The sequence below is a fragment of the Macaca nemestrina genome, chromosome 5 (genome assembly GCF_043159975.1).
Source record: "Macaca nemestrina isolate mMacNem1 chromosome 5, mMacNem.hap1, whole genome shotgun sequence".
NCBI classification, from domain to species: Eukaryota; Metazoa; Chordata; class Mammalia; order Primates; family Cercopithecidae; genus Macaca; species Macaca nemestrina.
In genome coordinates, this window is record NC_092129.1 from 167812155 (window position 1) to 167830039 (window position 17885).

Consider the following 17885-nt stretch of genomic DNA (forward strand, 5'->3'; position numbering starts at 1 on the left):
TCTTACAATGATGACATATATGAGAAGAAATGAAGTTCAAAATTCAAAAAACGAAGGGTTAAATTATCCAGTGGTCAATCAGTATGTGCCATCATAATTAGAATTAGCAAAACCTTGCCTAATTACAATACAGGTTTTTGCAAAAGCCCAAGTTGTACTCTAGAGCTTCTAAATCCCTTTTTCTGCCAATCCATCTTTCCCAAAAGTCACTAATCTACGTTCTAACTAGTTAAGGTGCAAGTAATTAGGAAAATACAGGAAAAGTCAAGAAACAAAGCTCCTAGATAAAATATACCACCGACCGATTCGCCATTGATAGTAGACTGTCATGAAATGTTCGTATCATGGACTCCCAACTCCTACAGCAGAGTTTCCCGTTGGCAGTAGGGGTGGGACATGGAGGACCTACATATGTGACACTCAAACCCAGTCACATGTTTTCAATATTAAAAGACACTCTCTGTTAAGAAGTACTATAGACCCTTTTAAAGGTATCATATGGGGCCAGGTGCAGTGGCTCACACCTGTAATCTCAGCACTTTGGGAGATCAAGGTGGGCGGATCACCTGAGGTCAGGAGTTCAAGACCAGCCTGGCCAACATGGTGCAACCCAGTCTCTACTAAAAATACAAAAAATCAGCCAGGCATGGTGGCAGGCGCCTATAATCCCAGCTACTCGGGAGGCTGAGGCACAAGAATCGCTTAAACCGGGGAGGCATAGGTTGCAGTGAGCTGACATCGCACCACTGCATTCCAGCCTGGGTGACAGAGTGAGACTCCTTCTCAAAAAAAAAAAAAAAAAAAAAAAAAAAAAAAAAAAAAGGATCAGATAGTAAGAAACGTGATAATACTTAGGAAAAACTGGAGCCAACATCCTACGAAGTTGATGGGGCTTTTATTATTTATAGAGGAAAGCTAGTTTTCAGATCTTCCACAGCGGCTACCTATCCTTTCCCAAATGATCCTCAATTAATCTTTGACCAAAGAAGCACCAAAATGTCTGAAGAGAATACAGCTCCCCCGACACATTGAACAACTCCCTCGTGGCTTCCCCATTTTGAGAATGTTCTACCGTAATATTCTACCGTACTTACCATAATGGTGTGTTCAGGAAATTTGGCACGGACGAGTTTCACGAATTCCACAAAATGTTCTGAATACCCATTGGCCACATCCAGGCAAATAAACTTAACCTGTGGCACAGCTTTCAAGACACTGGTCATCTTTTCCAGATCGTTCTGCCCACTGCCGGAACTCACGGCTACGTGCTACACCAAAATAAACCAAGAAGACAGGCATGAACAGTAGCATTCAGACATCAGACCCTGCTCCATCTATGCACCTATTCTGGGACAGTACAACAACCCTTTTAGGTCTACCCTAATCAAATGCACAATGCACCTGCTCAAGACACATACAACAGCAGAGGTAAAAGGGATTCATTCATTAAATTATCTAAACTTTGGCCAGGCACAGTGGCTCATGCTGTAATCCTAGCACTTTGAGAGGCTAAGGCCGGCAGATCACCAGAGGTCAGGAGGTTGAGACCAGCCTGGCCAAGATGGTGAAACTCCGTCTCTACTAAGAATACAAAAATTAGCCAAGTGCGGTGGCTCATGCCTGTAATCCCAGCACTTTGAGAGGCTGAGGCAGGTGGATCACCTGAGGTCAGGAGTTCGAGACCAGCCTGGCCAACATGTTGAAACTGTCTCTACTAAAAATACAAAAGTTAGCCAGGCATGGTGGCAGGTGCCTGTATCCCAGCTACTCAGGAGGCTGAGGCAGGAGAATAGCTTGAACCCGGGGGGCAGAGGTTGCCGTGGGCCGAGATCGTGCCACTGCACTCCAGTCTGGGCAACACTCCAGTCTGGGCAACAGAGTGAGATTCCATCCCCCTCTGCCAAAAAAAGAAAACTACTGGCATGACTGTGTCATATCAGGGAAACTCAAGGGAGGACAATGTGCAAGAACTAGGAAGTTTCCAGGAAGGAGAAATGGCAATCAACTCGGGCTTCCCCACATGAAAGCTGTGGCCTTCACCCTAAGTGCCTTGCTTGGGGAGCAAGAGAGGGGAAGATGTCTGAAATGCCTCTGATAAACTCCTTTCTATTTTGAGTTTCACTCCCAATAAAATAATAGTGCAGCATGTGACGTAGTTTGGATATTGTCCTCACCCAAATTTCATGTTGAAATATGATCCCCAGTGCTGGAAGTGGGGCCTGGTGGGAGGTGTCTGGGTCATGGGGGTGGATCCCTTATGAATGGCTTGGGCCATCCCCTTGGTGATCTCTAGGTCTGAGTTCACAGGAGATCTGGTCATTTAAAGCGTGTGACCTCCCATCCTCTCTTTCTCTCTCTCTCCCACTTCGCCTTCCACCATGATTGGAAGCTTCCCCAGGCCTCCTCAATAGCAGATGGGTGGCGGTATGCTTCCTGTACAGCCTGCAGAACCATTAGCCAATTAGACCTCTTTTCTTTATAAATTACCCAGTTTCAGGTATTTCTCTAAAGCAATGCAAGAACAGCCTAATACAGCACGCAAATCTCAACCTCTACACAGAACTGCAAATCTGTTTTCCTATTAAAGGGATAAAATTTCCCAAGGTGTGAAAACAAACAAGCCTGACGTAATCTTTCACAACTGCACTTGTACATTTTTAAATCTGAAGCCACCACATCCTCCCCTATAACACCCTTGTCCCTTAACTTCCACCAGTGCCCTGGCACCTCACACCTCTCCCTTCTCTGAACATCTGCCCCTTGGGAAAGGACTTGTTTTCACTAATTTATGCCTCAGTGAAACTAAGACATGGATTGTTTATATTTTAACTCTTATCTCCAAAATCCTGGGCCACATATGAGTGATCTATCTTAATATCCTTTATGTTATTCCCCCAAATCATAACAATGTAGTGCAGCGCAGAGACTGAGTGTGAGCTGATGGTTAACATCACACATATTTACTCCAGCCTTCTCTGTGCATTCACGCCTGGGCCTCGTGGTTCACAGCTCTGCCCTGTGCCAGCCCAATCCACACAAGCCCACTCTCCCTCCCACTAGAGCTCTGCTTTTTTTAAATCTTACTTCGTTTCTGTTAAAGTACACTACGTGGAACTCGAGATTGGTCGCCTTCTCTCACTGCTACTAAGTTTTTAACATTATCCCTTTTGAATTTGCCTTTTATTTGGCGGCGGGCTGTGTAGTAAGTCGATGTATCACACTTGGTAATGAAGGCCACAGTTCCAGTTAACAATACATTGCCAAAAGCTCCCTTAAAGAAGGTGGAGGGAGGCCAGGCGTGTTGGCTCGCGCCTATAATCCCAGCACTTTGGGAGGCCAAGGTGGGTGGATCACTTGAGGCCAACATGGTGAAACCTCATCTCTACTAAAAATACAAAAAATTAGCCGAGCTAAGTGGCGCATGCCTGTAATCTCAACTACTCAGGAGGCTGAGGCAAGAAAATCACTTGAACCCAGGAGGTGGAGGTTGCAGTGAGCCGAGATCACACCATTGTACTCCAGTCTGGGTGACAAGAGCAAAACTCTGCCTCAAACAAAGAAACAATAAAAGAAGTTGGAGGAAGATCTGAGAAAAAGAAAAAAAGAAAATCATTATTCCCAAACTTACAGAGAAAAGCAGAAGAAAGTGAAAACAAGCATAATTCACTTGAACACAATATGGCAAAAATGAAGGACTTACTATTGAGTCAGAATTATTTTATCTCCAAAACCACGTTTTCACTAATCAAAATCCACACATAATTAAAGCACAGTAACAACAACAACAAAAAGCCAGTGAGTCCTTGAAAACGGTACAATCTGAAGTCATTTTCCAATCATAAATGATCTGACCAGCAGGGAGCACCTCTAACCCAGGGAGACCTGCCTGTGGCTTCGGCTCAGAATCCCCTGAATGTCGCAGGAGAAGGTGCAGGCATGTTGCAGCAGGGCTTTTTGTTGTTTTTAAAATGCTTGGGTTTTTAACAGCTTTTTGAAATACAATGACATGCCATACCCATTCAACATGCACAATTTGATGATTTTTAGTACATTCAGAGTTCTGTAACCATCATGATCGATTTTAGAACATTTTCATATTCCTCCCAAAGAAAGTCCCATACCCTTTAACCACATTCCCTCCCCACACTTCCTCAGCCCCTCAGGCCACTAATCTATTTTATGGCTTAGATTTGCCTATTCTAGACATTTCCTAGAAATAGGATCATAGATGCTATGGCCTTTGCGTGCGGCCTTTTCTTTTTTTTTTTTCTTTTTTGAGACAGAGTTTCTCTCTCGTTGCCCAGGCTGGAGTGCAATGGCACGATCTTGGCTTACTGCAACCTCCACTTGAACCTCCCGGGTTCAAGCAATGCTCCTGCTTCAGCCTCCCAAGTAGCTGGGATTATAGGCATGCGCTACCACACCTGGCTAATTTTGTATTTTTAGTAAAGACAGGGTTTCTCCATGTTGGGCCGGCTGATCTCAAACTTCCGACCTCAAGTCATCCACCCAACTCGGCCTCTCAAAGTTCTGGGATTACAAGCGTGAGCCATCGCACCCGGCTGCTTCTGGCCTTTTCACTTGGTGAAATGTCCTCAAGGTTCGTCCATGCTGTAGCCTGTATCAGACCTTGACTCCTTCTTACGGCTGAACAATATTCCATTGTATGGCTATACCTTATTTTGTATGTCCTTTCACCCACTGATAGACATTTGGGTTGAGTCTACTTTGGGCTATTATGAATAACGCTGCTATGAACATTCATGTACAAGTTTTTCTGCGGAAATGTGTGCATTTCTGTTGAGTCTACACTTAGAAATGGAATTGCTGGGTCACATGGTAACTCTTATGGTTAATGTTCCAGGAACTGACAACTGTTTTCCAAAGCAGCTGCATGCACCATTTTCCATTCCCAGCAGTGAACAAGGGTTCCAGTTTCTCCACATCCTCAACAACAATTATTGTCTTTCTTTAAATAGAGATGGAGGTCTCACTATGTTAACCAGGCTGGCCTTGAACTCCTGGGTTCAAGCAATCCTCCCACCTCAACCTCCCAAAGCGCTGAGATTACAGGCATGACCCATGGTGCCTGGCTATTATCTGTCTTTTTGATGACAGCCATCTTGGTGGGAATAATGTTTACTCAACTCTAAAACACCTTGTTTTACTCAGAAGTTTTTTCTACAGCCAAAAGACAGGCTCTACCTTGAATTAGCTGGCAGGAAACACAGGTCTTCCCCAAGCTCTTGGGATATAACACTTCATCTTTCAAGGGAAAACAGACATTTCTTACAGATAAATCCTAGTATTTTAATAACACGATATGGAAACAAGTTTTCTCAGCAAATCCTTGGCAATGGCACAGGGCTAGAGAAACACCGAACTCTCAATGTCTCTCTGCTACTGACTGAAATCCTCTTGACAGCTCTGAAGATTTTGCTCCCCCTGCTACACTGCTAATTGATAACCAGGCTGTAGTCGTACCTGCAGGCATTCTGGGTGATTTGTGGCAAAGAGCTTCCAGTCATCCAGGGAGTAATGCTTGTGAATTGCTGTAAACATGGAGTGCTAGGAAACAAAACAGCACCATTAGGATGGGAAGCCAAGTGAGAGCCCCCCTCCCTCCTCCATCTGGAGGTGGTGATCCAACAAGACAAAGGCATCAGTGTTCCTGCCATCCATGCTTAATTTGCTTTGAATATGCTCCTAGCAGCCAAAACCAGACAAAGGTACAACCACTGAAATCATAAAACCCTGTTTCCCATTCTAATCTGGTTAGACAATACTGCATTCAGGACTACGGAGGCTCTGCCAGGAGGCAGGAGAGGGATAAAAGACAATTCTCAGAGCCCTGCCCAGCCCACCCAGGCTCCCACCCACACCTGTATTAGGCCAAAAGCAGCACAGATGGTCCAAAGAGAAAACCAGGCAGCAGGTCCCCCGCCCAGGAGAAGGACCATCCTAACGCAAACTTCTGCTTAGCCGCCAACCCTGAAGAACCCCACCGTACCCCTGAAAGTTTCTCTTGTGTTCACAACCTGAACACTTCTTGCTGCAAGGTAAATCCATCGGGCAGTTGGTATTCTTGACGGTGGGAATTACATAAAGTATAACCCTAAATCTATGACTATTGCCCCAGCATTTATGACCTGCTGACCTGCTTTGTGTCAGTCTTTTCCACATATCATTTAATTTTTGGAACAACTTTGAACAGCATTATTAGCTTCACAAGCATAAATGGAGCTTAAGAGATTTAAATTGCCCAGGCATGGTGGCCTACGCCTGTAATCCCAACACTTTAGGAGGCCGAGGCAGGAGGATCACTTAAGCCCAGGAGTTCGAGACCAGCCTGGTAACATGGCAAGACCCCCATGTCTATTTAAAAAACAAAAAACAAATAAAACCTACAAAATTTGCTGAGCGCGATGGTGTATACTTGTAATCCCAGCATTTTTGAAGGGTGAGGTGGGTGAATCACCTGAGGTCAGGAGTTCAAAACCAGCCTGACTAACATGGTGAAACCCCATCTCTACTAAATACAAAAAATTAGCCGGGCATGGTGGAGTGCCTGTAATCCCAGCTACTCGGGAGGCTGAGGCAGCAGAATCACTTGAACCTGGGAGGCGGAGGTTGCAGTGAGCCAAGATGGCACCACTGCCTTGTTGCCTAGGCAACAGGAGCAAAACTCGGTCTCAAAAAAAAAAAAATTACAAAATTTAACAACTGCATGCATGGCTAGGAAGAGACAGACGAAGGCCAGAATCAAACTCGGATCTGACTATGGAGATTGTACACCTTGCCCTTTAACAGAAGCCTCCCACCTAACTTCTCTGGGGCTACCTATGTCCCCATCTACAACTTCTCATCCTAAACTTCTATGACTTTAGTAACTTGCACTAGTTCTATGGATCCTAGAAACAGGAAATTCACAGTAGCCATCCATGGTTAGCTACACCAGACTACGCTATTCCGTTAGCAGGGAGACTTCCTAGGAAAATGGGAAGAGCACAGCAAGTTCTAGGTTTTTCCTGGACTATAACCTATTATGTTAATTAATCAGAATTGATTGCTCCCTGGTTCCCCTCACTTTTATACTAACACATAATCCATCAGTAGCAATGGCTGATGACAGAGCAAAGCAGGGAAAGGGTGAGGAGAAAAAAAAATACCAGTTCCTTAGCAATTAATGTATTAGCCTCTGGCCCAATGCTCAGTAGGGGCTGAGGTCTGACAGACAATGCAAGTGATCATGGAATCTGACAGACCACCCCTACTCCATTTTGGGAGCTCATAATTTATTTGAGAATCCTTTCCTTCGAATCGCTGGCTAATAATGAATCTCAGCACCTCCTGTGGTTAGACTTGCTGCCCACAGTGAGAAGCTCTCTCAACTAATTGGATTTACCTTTTCACTTGGCAGGCATTATCCACAGGAAAGACAGAACCCCTGAGTAGAGCAGACATTCCACATCTAGGATGCAGAAGATGCTCTGGCCCTCACCCATAAAGGTCCTGCCCAAACGGGTTTTCCTTTATTTTTCCCAAAGCCAGGACACTATTTTTAATCTGTTTTTAAATTGTATTTTAACAAACAGTACTTCTCAGATTGATCTACACAATGAGTTTTGTTTTTTCGGTTTTTTTTTTTTTTTTTTTTTTTGAGACAGGGTCTTGCTCTGTCACCCCGACTGGAGTGCAGTGGCGCCATCTTGGCTCACTGCAACCTCTGCCTCCCAGCTCAAGTGATCTTCCCACCTCAGCCTCCCAAGTAGCTGGGACGATAGGCTCATGCCACCACACCGAGCCAATTTTCATTTTTTTTTTTTTTTTTTATAGAAATGAGGCTTTGCCATGTTGCCCAGTCTGGTCTTGAATTCCTGAGCTCAAGCAATCCGCCTGCCTCCACCTCCCCAAATCCTGGGATTACAGGTGTGAGCCACTACACCCAGCCAAAGCCAGGATATTAACCCCTCTTTATGGAAAATTAGGCTGTTGTAGTTGACTAAAAGAGACCTTGAGCTTGTACTGTGATCTGTCCATTTAAGTTGAGGGGTAAATTCCTTAGATTCAAGAGTCAGTTTGGGTTGGAATCCTGATTCTCTCTCTGCATCTATCTGGCTGAGGGCCTAGGGCAAGTGACCTACCCCTCTCCTCTCTGCCTCAGTTTCCTCATCTGTAAAAGGAACCTATCTTGTTGAGCTGTGTCCAGAATTAAGAGATACAGGCCAGGCACAGTAACTCACACCTGTAATCCCAGCACTTGGGGCAGGCGGATCACCTGAGGTCAGGAGTTCAAGGCCAGCTTGGCCAACATGGTGAAACCCCATCTCTACTAAAAATACAAAAATTAGCCGGGTTTGGTGGCATGTGCCCGTAATCCTAGCTACTTGGGAGGCTGAGGCAGGAGAATCGTTTGAACCAGGGAGGCGGATGTTGCAGTGAGCCAAGATTGTGTCACCACCCTCCAGCCTGGGCGACAGAGCAAGACTCCATCTAAAAAAAAAGAAATACATTATCTGCAGTGTTTTGCACATAAGCACTCGATACATGTATTCAACATAATTATACAGTAAATGCTGCAGCACAGACTGCATACAAAACAGCTCTGCCTTAATTTTAAAGGGGTTGTCACTTTTCTGCAATATGGCACTCTTCATGTTGTCTAGCTTCTTTTTGTATCTCTAATTTCCAAAACCATCACAGTCATATTCATGGAAGCAATGGATGCAGATCTAGACCATCTCACTGAACACAAAATCCAGACACTGTCTACTTTCTGATTGAAAGGAAAGACAGAGAATGACCCAAAGCATCTCACATTTCTACTCTTCCCTGTCTATAAAGCCAGGGGGGGCTCCTGATAACATGTCCATGTTGTGAGCAGCGAAGGAAAAAAACAAAAGCCTACCGCCTCACCTGTGACATCACAGCTGCCATCTCAAATGTGCCCACAGTGTCCATATTGGCCACGATAATGGGAATCCCTGAGTAGGTCTGCTTTGAATTTCGAAACGTGAAGGTGCGTTCAAGATCCACCTGTTGGCAAAAACAAAAAAAAGGGGGGGTGGGAAGATATGAATGCTTTGCTCTTATGTGAAATGTGCAGAATTTCTGGAGTTTGGAGTAAGAACAACACAAAGGTCCCTGGATTCTCTTAGGGGTCAAAGACAGGTATTCCAAAGACACCAGAGTCGCAAAGGAAACCAGGTAAGGCACTGGATTCAGGTGCAAAAGCTGAAATGGGCTCCTCACTTTCCTTGCTCAAGCACCAGCAGAAGGCACTGGAAATTCCACCATCGAGACAAGCCTCAGAATCAGAAGCTCTCTCCTCCTTTCCCAGCCTCTCCAACCCCACTGCCGCCTTCTAGCCGCATCCCTAAAGACCCTCGTACATGTTATCTTCACCCCACCTCCAAGCTCTATGGAAACCATTCCCCTCCTGGGAGCACCTGCTCCACTCTTCCTTGCCAACCATGGCCCTCGTCCTGGAACAATCCCTTCACTTCTTACCTTTCACCTAGAGCCCCACTCCAAATTCGCCCTGCAGTGAGCACCACGCCATTAATCCCTTTGCCTTTTACCCTCCACGGCTGCTTTAATTATGAGGATCTTTCAAAAAGCTGGTGGAAAGTACATTGCAACCACATGTTCCCGCATATCAACACTTGTTCCTTTGACTTGCAAGCAGCTGGGGGGCAGAGGGATGGGCGCGGGGGCTCTAATTCTTCTGTAACTTCAAGATCAGGGCATGTAGGACTAACCCTGCTATCGGCAATCCAGAACAACACAGCCACAAGGGTGGGCTTGACAGAAGCCACGTGCCAGATAGAGCCAGGCACTCACCAAGAGCTGGAAGAGTCCAAATTACTTCTCTGACCCAGGGCAGATGCCAGCCTGTCTACCCACCCACCATCCTCAGCCTGCTCTTATCCCAGGAAGGCTACCTGTTACAGGTTCCACTTCTCAAGTTCATTTCTGGCTGGGATTGGTCAATGGAGGACACTGGATGGGAAACTGGAGGACAGTGGCAGGCAGCGGTGGGGGGAAGTCAGGGTAGTTCTCCCAGAACCCCGCTGCCTTAGGCAGCTTCTCCAGAGCAGCTGTGTCGCCTCCAGGCCTGGATCCTCTGACCAGAGAGGCCTGCGTATTCCTCGTTCCAGCTTTCCCGAAGCGAGCCCAGTCCCTTCCTGGGCTCCAGAGCACTGTCTTCTCCCTCCGACCCTCGCCCTAAGGTAGGGATGGCTTCTTGCTGTTGCTGATCTCTGGGGTGCCTCAATATCCTCAGTTGTGTGAGGATGCCCCGCATTCAATTCCATGTTTTAAACAGTCAGCATTGTTTGTTTCTCTGGCTGGACTCTGATAGACACAAACCACATTAGAAGTGAGTGCCTCCCCAAAGGAAACTGGCCAGAGAAGCACAGGTGTGAATCTTACGCTTCTGAAGTAACTTAGCCTACATTAACCCTGGCTTCATGAATTACGCCAGCAAGAGTCATTTTCTGCCATGTTTACCTGGATACTCCTCTCATTTTTTTCACTTGAGTCAACTTTCACTTTGCAATCAGCATTAAGTCAGAAAACACCACGGGACGGCTCCGCCCCTTAAGCCTTTTCATTTCTCTTGCTTCTCAACACAGGATTCTGTGTCCAGAAGGCATCCTGGGTGAATGATGTCATAAACATGACTGCACAGGCCTCACACAGCAATCAGCGAGGAGAAATGAGATGCTGGAAGTGCACGAACCTACGCGCAGCGGCGCATCCCTTTCTCCACTTCCTTCCTGATGACTCTGGGTTATACTTCAGTGGAGCACGTTATAGTGACATTCTGAAAGAGAACTGAAGGGATCTACCCATGGCAACCCTGTATGCGGCTAATGGCTCTCTAACATTTGGCTTGGCAGGCTTGAAACAATCAGAATTCCTTGGTCTCAAATTACTCTTCTATCCTCCAACAGGCATGGGGCTAGCTGCTACACTGTGCACCCGGCTGAGATCACAATGGGCTTTTCTTGGCACGCCAAAACCTATCAGCAGGACACAAAATGCAGAGCTCTTCATGGAAAAGGGCAGCCTTAACAGTAAACGCTTCCCCTCATTTCCAGTCCTTTTTATGAGCTAGCTCTTTGCCACCATTAATTCTAAGAATGAGAAATAAAGTGATCTTCCCCAACTTTATCCGCCCAGACACACACACATAACCCAGGCCAGTTGTTCACTAGCAGAGATAAATATTTTAAATATTTCAGCCTCACAGGAACAGCACTTGGCACTTAGTCTGGCACAGCCGGCCAGTACGCCAAATATAGATTTGATTCCCTGTCTAAGCCTGACCTGAAAGGGAACAAAAAGTAACAAAGTCTCCTCCCCCATCTGCTAACACACATCTCTGCTGCTCTCTAACAGGCCTTCATTAAAGCCAGTCCTGCCACCCAACATGTCAGGGGCTCAAAAGTGTAAATGGACCGGCATGGTAGCTCACACCCGTAATCCTAGTAGTTTGGGAGGCCGAGGCAGGCAGATCACTTGAGCTCAGGAATTCGAGACCAGCCTGGGCAACATGGTGAAACCCCATCTCTACACACAATACAAAAAACTAGCCAGGCTTGGGTGGCACGAGCCTGTAGTCCCAGCTCCTCAGGAGGCTGAGGTGGGAGGATTGATTGAACATGGGAGACTGAGGCTGCAGTGAGCCATGATCATGCCACTGCATGCCAGCCTGAGTGACAGTGAGACTTTGTCTCAAAAAAAAAAAAAAGTACAAATAGAGGCCCACCTACCACATTCCTAAATAATTCAATGTAATAAGTCCAACGAACAAACTGCTACACAAAATAGGTTCTAACCTCCTACCCTAAAAAAAAAAACAATTTCATTCACAACCAGAAAGGCATCAGAAAATGGTGGTGGGGAGCTGGCCCTGGGCCCCAGTCTGCCCCTCTTCCCTTCTCACCTAAATCCTTATGTATGCACAGAGGAACAGCCCCCCACCTTCAGTCTGCACATAAAGCTCTCTGCATACCCACGTACTTTTCCATAAACAACTGCCACTTGCCCGCTCTGGGTTGGAGATGAGCACAACAGCATCATGGGTGGCCCTTGGAAACATACCAGGGCAAGAAGCCCATGCAGGCCTTAGAGTCAGCTCAAAGTCACTTGGGGAAGGATATCCAGGATCCCGAGTACTTAGAGCACGGCCTAAGGAACAGCATAGCCCACAGGCCCTGCCTGGTGAGAAGGGATGCAATTAGGGGGGCAGACAGGGGACCCAGGTCAGAGGCTCCTTTTCCTAGATCTACAGATGGCACCGAGTAAAGCAATTCTTTTATGTATTGTATTTTATTACATAATTATATAGATTGCTCATTATCTGTAACACCTGTCTGAGTATAGGGACAACGTCTTCCAACTTTGTAGTTCTAGTAGCTCAAATTGCGTGGGATAAACTAATGCCTGGCTAAAAGGTAAGAATACTGTGTTCTGGCCTCCAGCCTTTTGCAGTGTTTGGTGGCCCCAGCCCAGACTTCTGAATGTGCATCCAAGCCCTGAAAGCCTCACCCTCAGTTATCAGGCTCGTGAGAAGCTCATGCCCAGCTGCAGTGCTACCAGCAAGCCGCAGGGTTCCACAAATGGAAAGGGCTTCAGAGGCTGGTCCAGCACACCCGGGTACCCATCAGAATCCTCTTAGAAGTGGTTCCAAAATACTCGTGCTCCAGCTGCCTCAAACTTCATGAATCACCACCTTTGTGCTGGACACATGTGTATTTTGGAGTGTTTCCCTAGGCGATTCTAATGCATTCATGACTCAGAACAGCGCCAAACTCTTTAATTTTCCAAAGCAAAATTTACAAAGACTGTTATGGGTTGATTTATGTCTCCCCCCACAAAAAATGTTGAAGTCCTAACCTCCAGTACCTGTAAATGGGACCTTATTTAGTTAATAGGGTCACTGCAGATGATCAAGCTAAGGTGAGGTCAAGAGGGTGAGCCCTAGTCCAATATGACTGTTGTTCTTATAAAAAGGAGAAATTTCCAGGTGCGTAATCCCAGCACTTTAGGAGGCTGAGGTGGGCGAATCACCTGAGGTCGGGAGTTCGAGACTAGCCTGACCAACATGGAGAAACTCTGTCTCTACTAAAAATACAAAATTAGTCGGGTGTGGTGGCACATGCCTATAATCCCAGCTACTTGGGAGGCTGAGGCAGGAGAATCGCTTGAACCTGGGAGGCAGAGGTTGTGCTGAGCCAAAATGACACCATTGCACATTCTTACTAGCTTAAAGACTAGGGTAGAATATTTAAGCCAGAAATGGGTTCTAAGGAAGAAAACACTCAGGGAGAATGCAGGCTCCCCAGCATATCAGATGAAAACAAAGGTCTTGTCTCAATCCACAAACTCATTACTTCTCAGAAAAAGATTATCCAAATGTCCCCACATGACCCTGTGGAGCTTTATTCTTCCATGCCAGGGGCTGGACATTTGAGAGATGAATGCCTCCCTAGAGAATCACAGGCTAAGGCCACCTGGGCCACTGCTACCTGTATTCTTTGCCTCTCAGAGGTGACCTCAGATTCATTTCATTCATGTTCATTCATGGGAGGCTGGTGGAAATGTCCTTGCAGGAGTCCTGAAGCTTCTGAGGGGGAGATCACTCTTACTGTCCGTTTCCTGCTTATAGCCTGACGATCCATTGCTGGGCCTGGCTCTTAGCAAAACTGTCACGAGGATAAGCCCATCATCAGCTGTCAAAACCCTCCTCCCCCAGCCAGACTCTACTCCCAGGGTGTACGTTCTCTTTCCTGGCTCCACACAAATCCACTGTCAGGCTCAATGTCGGTCATCTACCGTTCAGTTTCCAATTTGCCTCCAGATATTACTTCTGCCAGGATGCACACATTTTAAGCTTCTGATTGTGCAAGGAAAAGTTTTTATCTGCCTATGAAAAATTTCAGGCATCAACAAGCAAACTGAGAAAACATTAAGAGGGGATTAGGGAGGCCTAACTAGATCCTCAACGCCACTGAGGCAAGTAAAGTCAGATCATGGGGGTGGTCGGCCAGGCAACAGCCTCACGCACCAGGGAGCTAAACCATCACGGCAACCGATTAGAAACGCAATGCTGGTTAACTTCAGTCTCCAGGCCCATGGCTGACAAACTCCCACGAACGTGAAAATATAAAAAAGACATCTCAAGGGCACTGAGTTCTCACTGCAATGTGTACAAGATTGCAAAGGTGCCATCCCAAACTGGAACATTAGTAGTTACAATCTGCCCAAATTGTGAAGCCAAGTGTTGCATGACATTGTCGCATGATGTGATAGTATTCTCTGAGGAGTAATTCATTCTATTACATAAATTTCATTTTAGCTCGAGACAGGGTTGTCCAGGCTGAAGTGCAGTGGCACCATCATAGCCCACTGTAACCTCCAACTCCTGGGCTCCAGCCATCCTCCCGCCTCAGCCTTCCAAGTAGCTGGGACTACAGGTGTGCACCATAGCTCTAATTTTTAAAATTTTTGTTGTAATCTCTAACTCCTGGGCTCCAGCCATCCTCCCGCCTCAGCCTTCCAAGTAGCTGGGATTACAGGTGTATACCACCGCTCTAATTTTTTAAATTTCTGTTGTAATCTCCAACTCCTGAGCTCAAGCCATCCTCCCACCTCAGCCTTCCAAGTAGCTGGGACTACAGGTGTATACCACCACTCTAATTTTTTAAATTTCTGTTGTAATCTCCAACTCCTGAGCTCAAGCCATCCTCCCACCTCAGCCTTCCAAGTAGCTGGGACTACAGGTGTATACCACCGCTCTAATTTTTTAAATTTCTGTTGTAATCTCCAACTCCTGAGCTCAAGCCATCCTCCCACCTCAGCCTTCCAAGTAGCTGGGACTACAGGTGTGCACAACTGCCCTGGCTGATTTTTTAAATTTTTGTAGAGCAGAGGTCTTGCTATGTTGCCTAGGCTGGTCTCAAACTCCTGGCCTCAAGCAATCCTTCCGATTCAGCCTCCTAAAGTGCTGGGATTACAGGTGTGAGCCACTGTGCCTGGCCCTATTACATTTATGTTCAATATTTTACCTTCTCAACATGTTTTCTGGTTCAGAAAATAGGTATATCTTTGTTTTGAACATCCAATTTTCTGAAAAATAAGTTTCTGTCTTCTAAATACATTTTGAATATTTAAAGAATATTGAGGCCACCAAATTATTAGCATATCCAGAATCCCAGTATTTCATCTTGGTCTTGCCTTAGGTACTGGCTACAGCTCATGCTTCCAGAGACCCAGGCCTGCCCTCCCAACTGTTTTTGTTCCATGAGAGGCCCCCTCTTCAGCACCTGAAAGGTCATGAGGGACAGGCACAGGGTCACCCAATCTGGGGTGATAAGCTTTAATCATTGCTCCCTCACCTCCTCCAGTCCTGCCGGGCTCCAGCCAGCCAATGCTGCCGCTTACAGAAGGCCCCTTGGTTTAGTCATTGGCTAACGCGGAGGCTTCCCCAATCCAAGCAAGCCCTCGGCTGGCAGCCCCAGGCACTGCAGTTAGGCCTGTCACCGGAGTGGGCAGCGGACTTCTTTGCTGAGGGGATTTATTTATGGTCTTGTTTGTGGAGCCGGACGGACGGAGCTGTGCAGGTTGGCCCAGCCTCCTAGTGTTTACTCCTTCAGCCGTGTCCAGTTTCCTCACCTTCCGCTGCAGCTCTCAGCAAAGCCACAGTCACCAGCGCACACCACCCCGGGGCACTCTGCCTTTCAGTGCAACTAGTTTATCCTTCAGGGGCTGACCTCCCTTCCCCCAGCCCCAGGCTATTTCCAGTCTGGTCTTCACCTGTTCCTTAGGATTTGAGTACATCCAGGCAGAACCAGGGAAATGCCCGAGGCTTCCAATTCGCCCCCACCTCTCCCACCCCAAAGCTTTCCGCTTCTCCAGGGCTAGGCTGGGACTGCGGACTGTCCAGGACCGCAGAGTCTCCAAGCCCCACTGCCAGCAAGGCCGCCAAACTCCGAAAGGAAACACTGAACTTGTGCCCTGGGTTCTCCTGTTTTTTCAGACGCATTCACTAAGTTTCACCGCTGGACCTGAAGCGAAAGCAGCAGCAATTCTCAGCACTAGGAGACGCTGCCAAAAATCACCGGGATCTGCAGTTGTTTTTGTCGTCCTCTCTTCTCTAGCTCCAGTTTCCTTTTCTTGCAATATGCGCCCTCATACCCCCATTCCTTCTAAACCAACTGGCCACTGGATCTCTGCTCATCTGTGGTCAAGTTTCATTGTAAACTTCCCCCAGGCCACCTAACGGGACCGACGTGTAGAGAATTTCAAGGGCCCCCGTATCACCGCCCTTAAAGACACCTCACGTCCCGGCTGGGGCGGGGGAACAGGGATGCAGCGCCCCAGCCTCAAACACCAAAGCAGGCAGGGTAACCCCGTGCCACCCCCCTTCCACCCACTTGCCCGGCGCCACCCGGTAAAAAAAAATCCCAGCCCCACTGCGACTTCCGAACGGCCCCCACCTCGGCTCGGCTCTTGAGGCTGCTCCGCTTAGGTCGGAGCAGGACATCCTTGAAGTCGAGCTTGAGGTCCGCATCTATGCGGGGCATGGTGCGGCGGCTCCTGGCTGCGGCGGCGACGGCGGGGCGGGGGCAGCGGCGCGGGGGGCGCCAAGGCTGCTGTGCCGCGGCCGGGAGCGGGCGCGGGCCGGGCGCGCACGCAGCGCTCTTAAACCCGCCCCGCCGACCCGCGGTCACGCTTGGCCCGCCCCGGGCACCGCCTCCGTCTCGGGCAGGGGCTGAGAAGCAGGCTGGTTAGCCCTTCCTCCTCGCGCCCCCGCCCCCGTCCTTCCCCCGCCGGTGTACAGCCCGTGGCAGTGACCGAACGGGGACGGGGGAGGGAAATGCTCACCGTCCTGTTTGTCCCCAAGGTCCCCGATGGGGAGGGGACTTAGCGTGTGCCTGCCTTATCCAAGGGAAAGTCGCTCCGAGAGCTTTTACTTGTTCTTCTTTTTTTTTTTTTTTTTTTTTTTTGGAGACAGAGTCTCTCACTGTCGCTCAGGCTGGAGTGCAGTGGAGCGATCACCGCTCATCGCAGCCTCGACCCCTGGGCCCAAACGATTCTCATGCCTCAGCCTCTCCGAGTACAGGCGCACGCCTCCACACCCGGCTTATTTTAGAAATTATTTCCTAGAGATGAGGGTTTCACCATATTGCCCAGGCTGGTCTCGAACTCTGACCTCAAGTGATCCGCCTGCCTCGGCCTCCCAAAGTTCTGGGATTACAGGCGTGAGCCACCGTGCCCCGAGGCTTCCCCCTTTTTAAAATTCAAGTCCGGTGTGCTCAGCCGGTGCTGAGGGGCACGCCTCTCACTTGCCAAAGAAGGAGAAACCCCAGGGAGGTTGTACAGCATTAAGGAAAAGAGCATGGGCAGTTAACTGTTGAGCTGTACTGGGATTGTTGAGGCCATGATTCCCTTTGGACTTGTTAAGAGACAAGGTCTCACTGTGTTGCCCAGGCTGGTCTTGAACTACTGGGCTCAAGTAATCCTCCTGCCTCAGCTTTCCAGTGTTGGGACTACTGGTGTAAGCCACTGCGCCCAGCCTGGATTTCAGTATTTTTGTTTAAGAAAAACAGGGGAGCCTGAGTCCCCTCTGGGGGTTACCAGTGATGTGAGTTCATTAATTCACTTATTGACCTTACTGAGCCTTTATTATACACTCGGAATGTGCTGCCGGGCTTCATGCATCATCTCATTCACTCTCAGAACAACCTAATGAAGAAAGAGCCACTTCACAGATAAGGAAAAATGAGGCTCCTACAAATTAAATAACTTGCCCAAGGTCGCAGAAAACTTCAATATAAATTTCTCAGTCCTTAGAACTTACTACAACTCTTCAC

At 47.7% G+C, this 17885-nt stretch overlaps 1 protein-coding gene across 1 annotated transcript in view; it reads right to left on the reverse strand.

Annotated features, from left to right (window-relative positions):
* The window catches only part of LOC105482483 (guanosine monophosphate reductase), a 48161-nt gene extending 31472 nt beyond the window's left edge, over positions 1-16689 (reverse strand). Inside the window, exons 1-4 of the mRNA XM_011742596.2 lie at positions 16509-16689; positions 8917-9036; positions 5485-5568; positions 1095-1268 (exon numbers count right to left, since the gene is read on the reverse strand). Coding sequence (XP_011740898.1) covers positions 1095-1268; positions 5485-5568; positions 8917-9036; positions 16509-16595 — 465 coding nt within the window. The 5' untranslated portion in view covers positions 16596-16689. The remainder of the gene's footprint in view (positions 1-1094; positions 1269-5484; positions 5569-8916; positions 9037-16508) is intronic.
* Positions 16690-17885: the final 1196 nt, after the last annotated feature.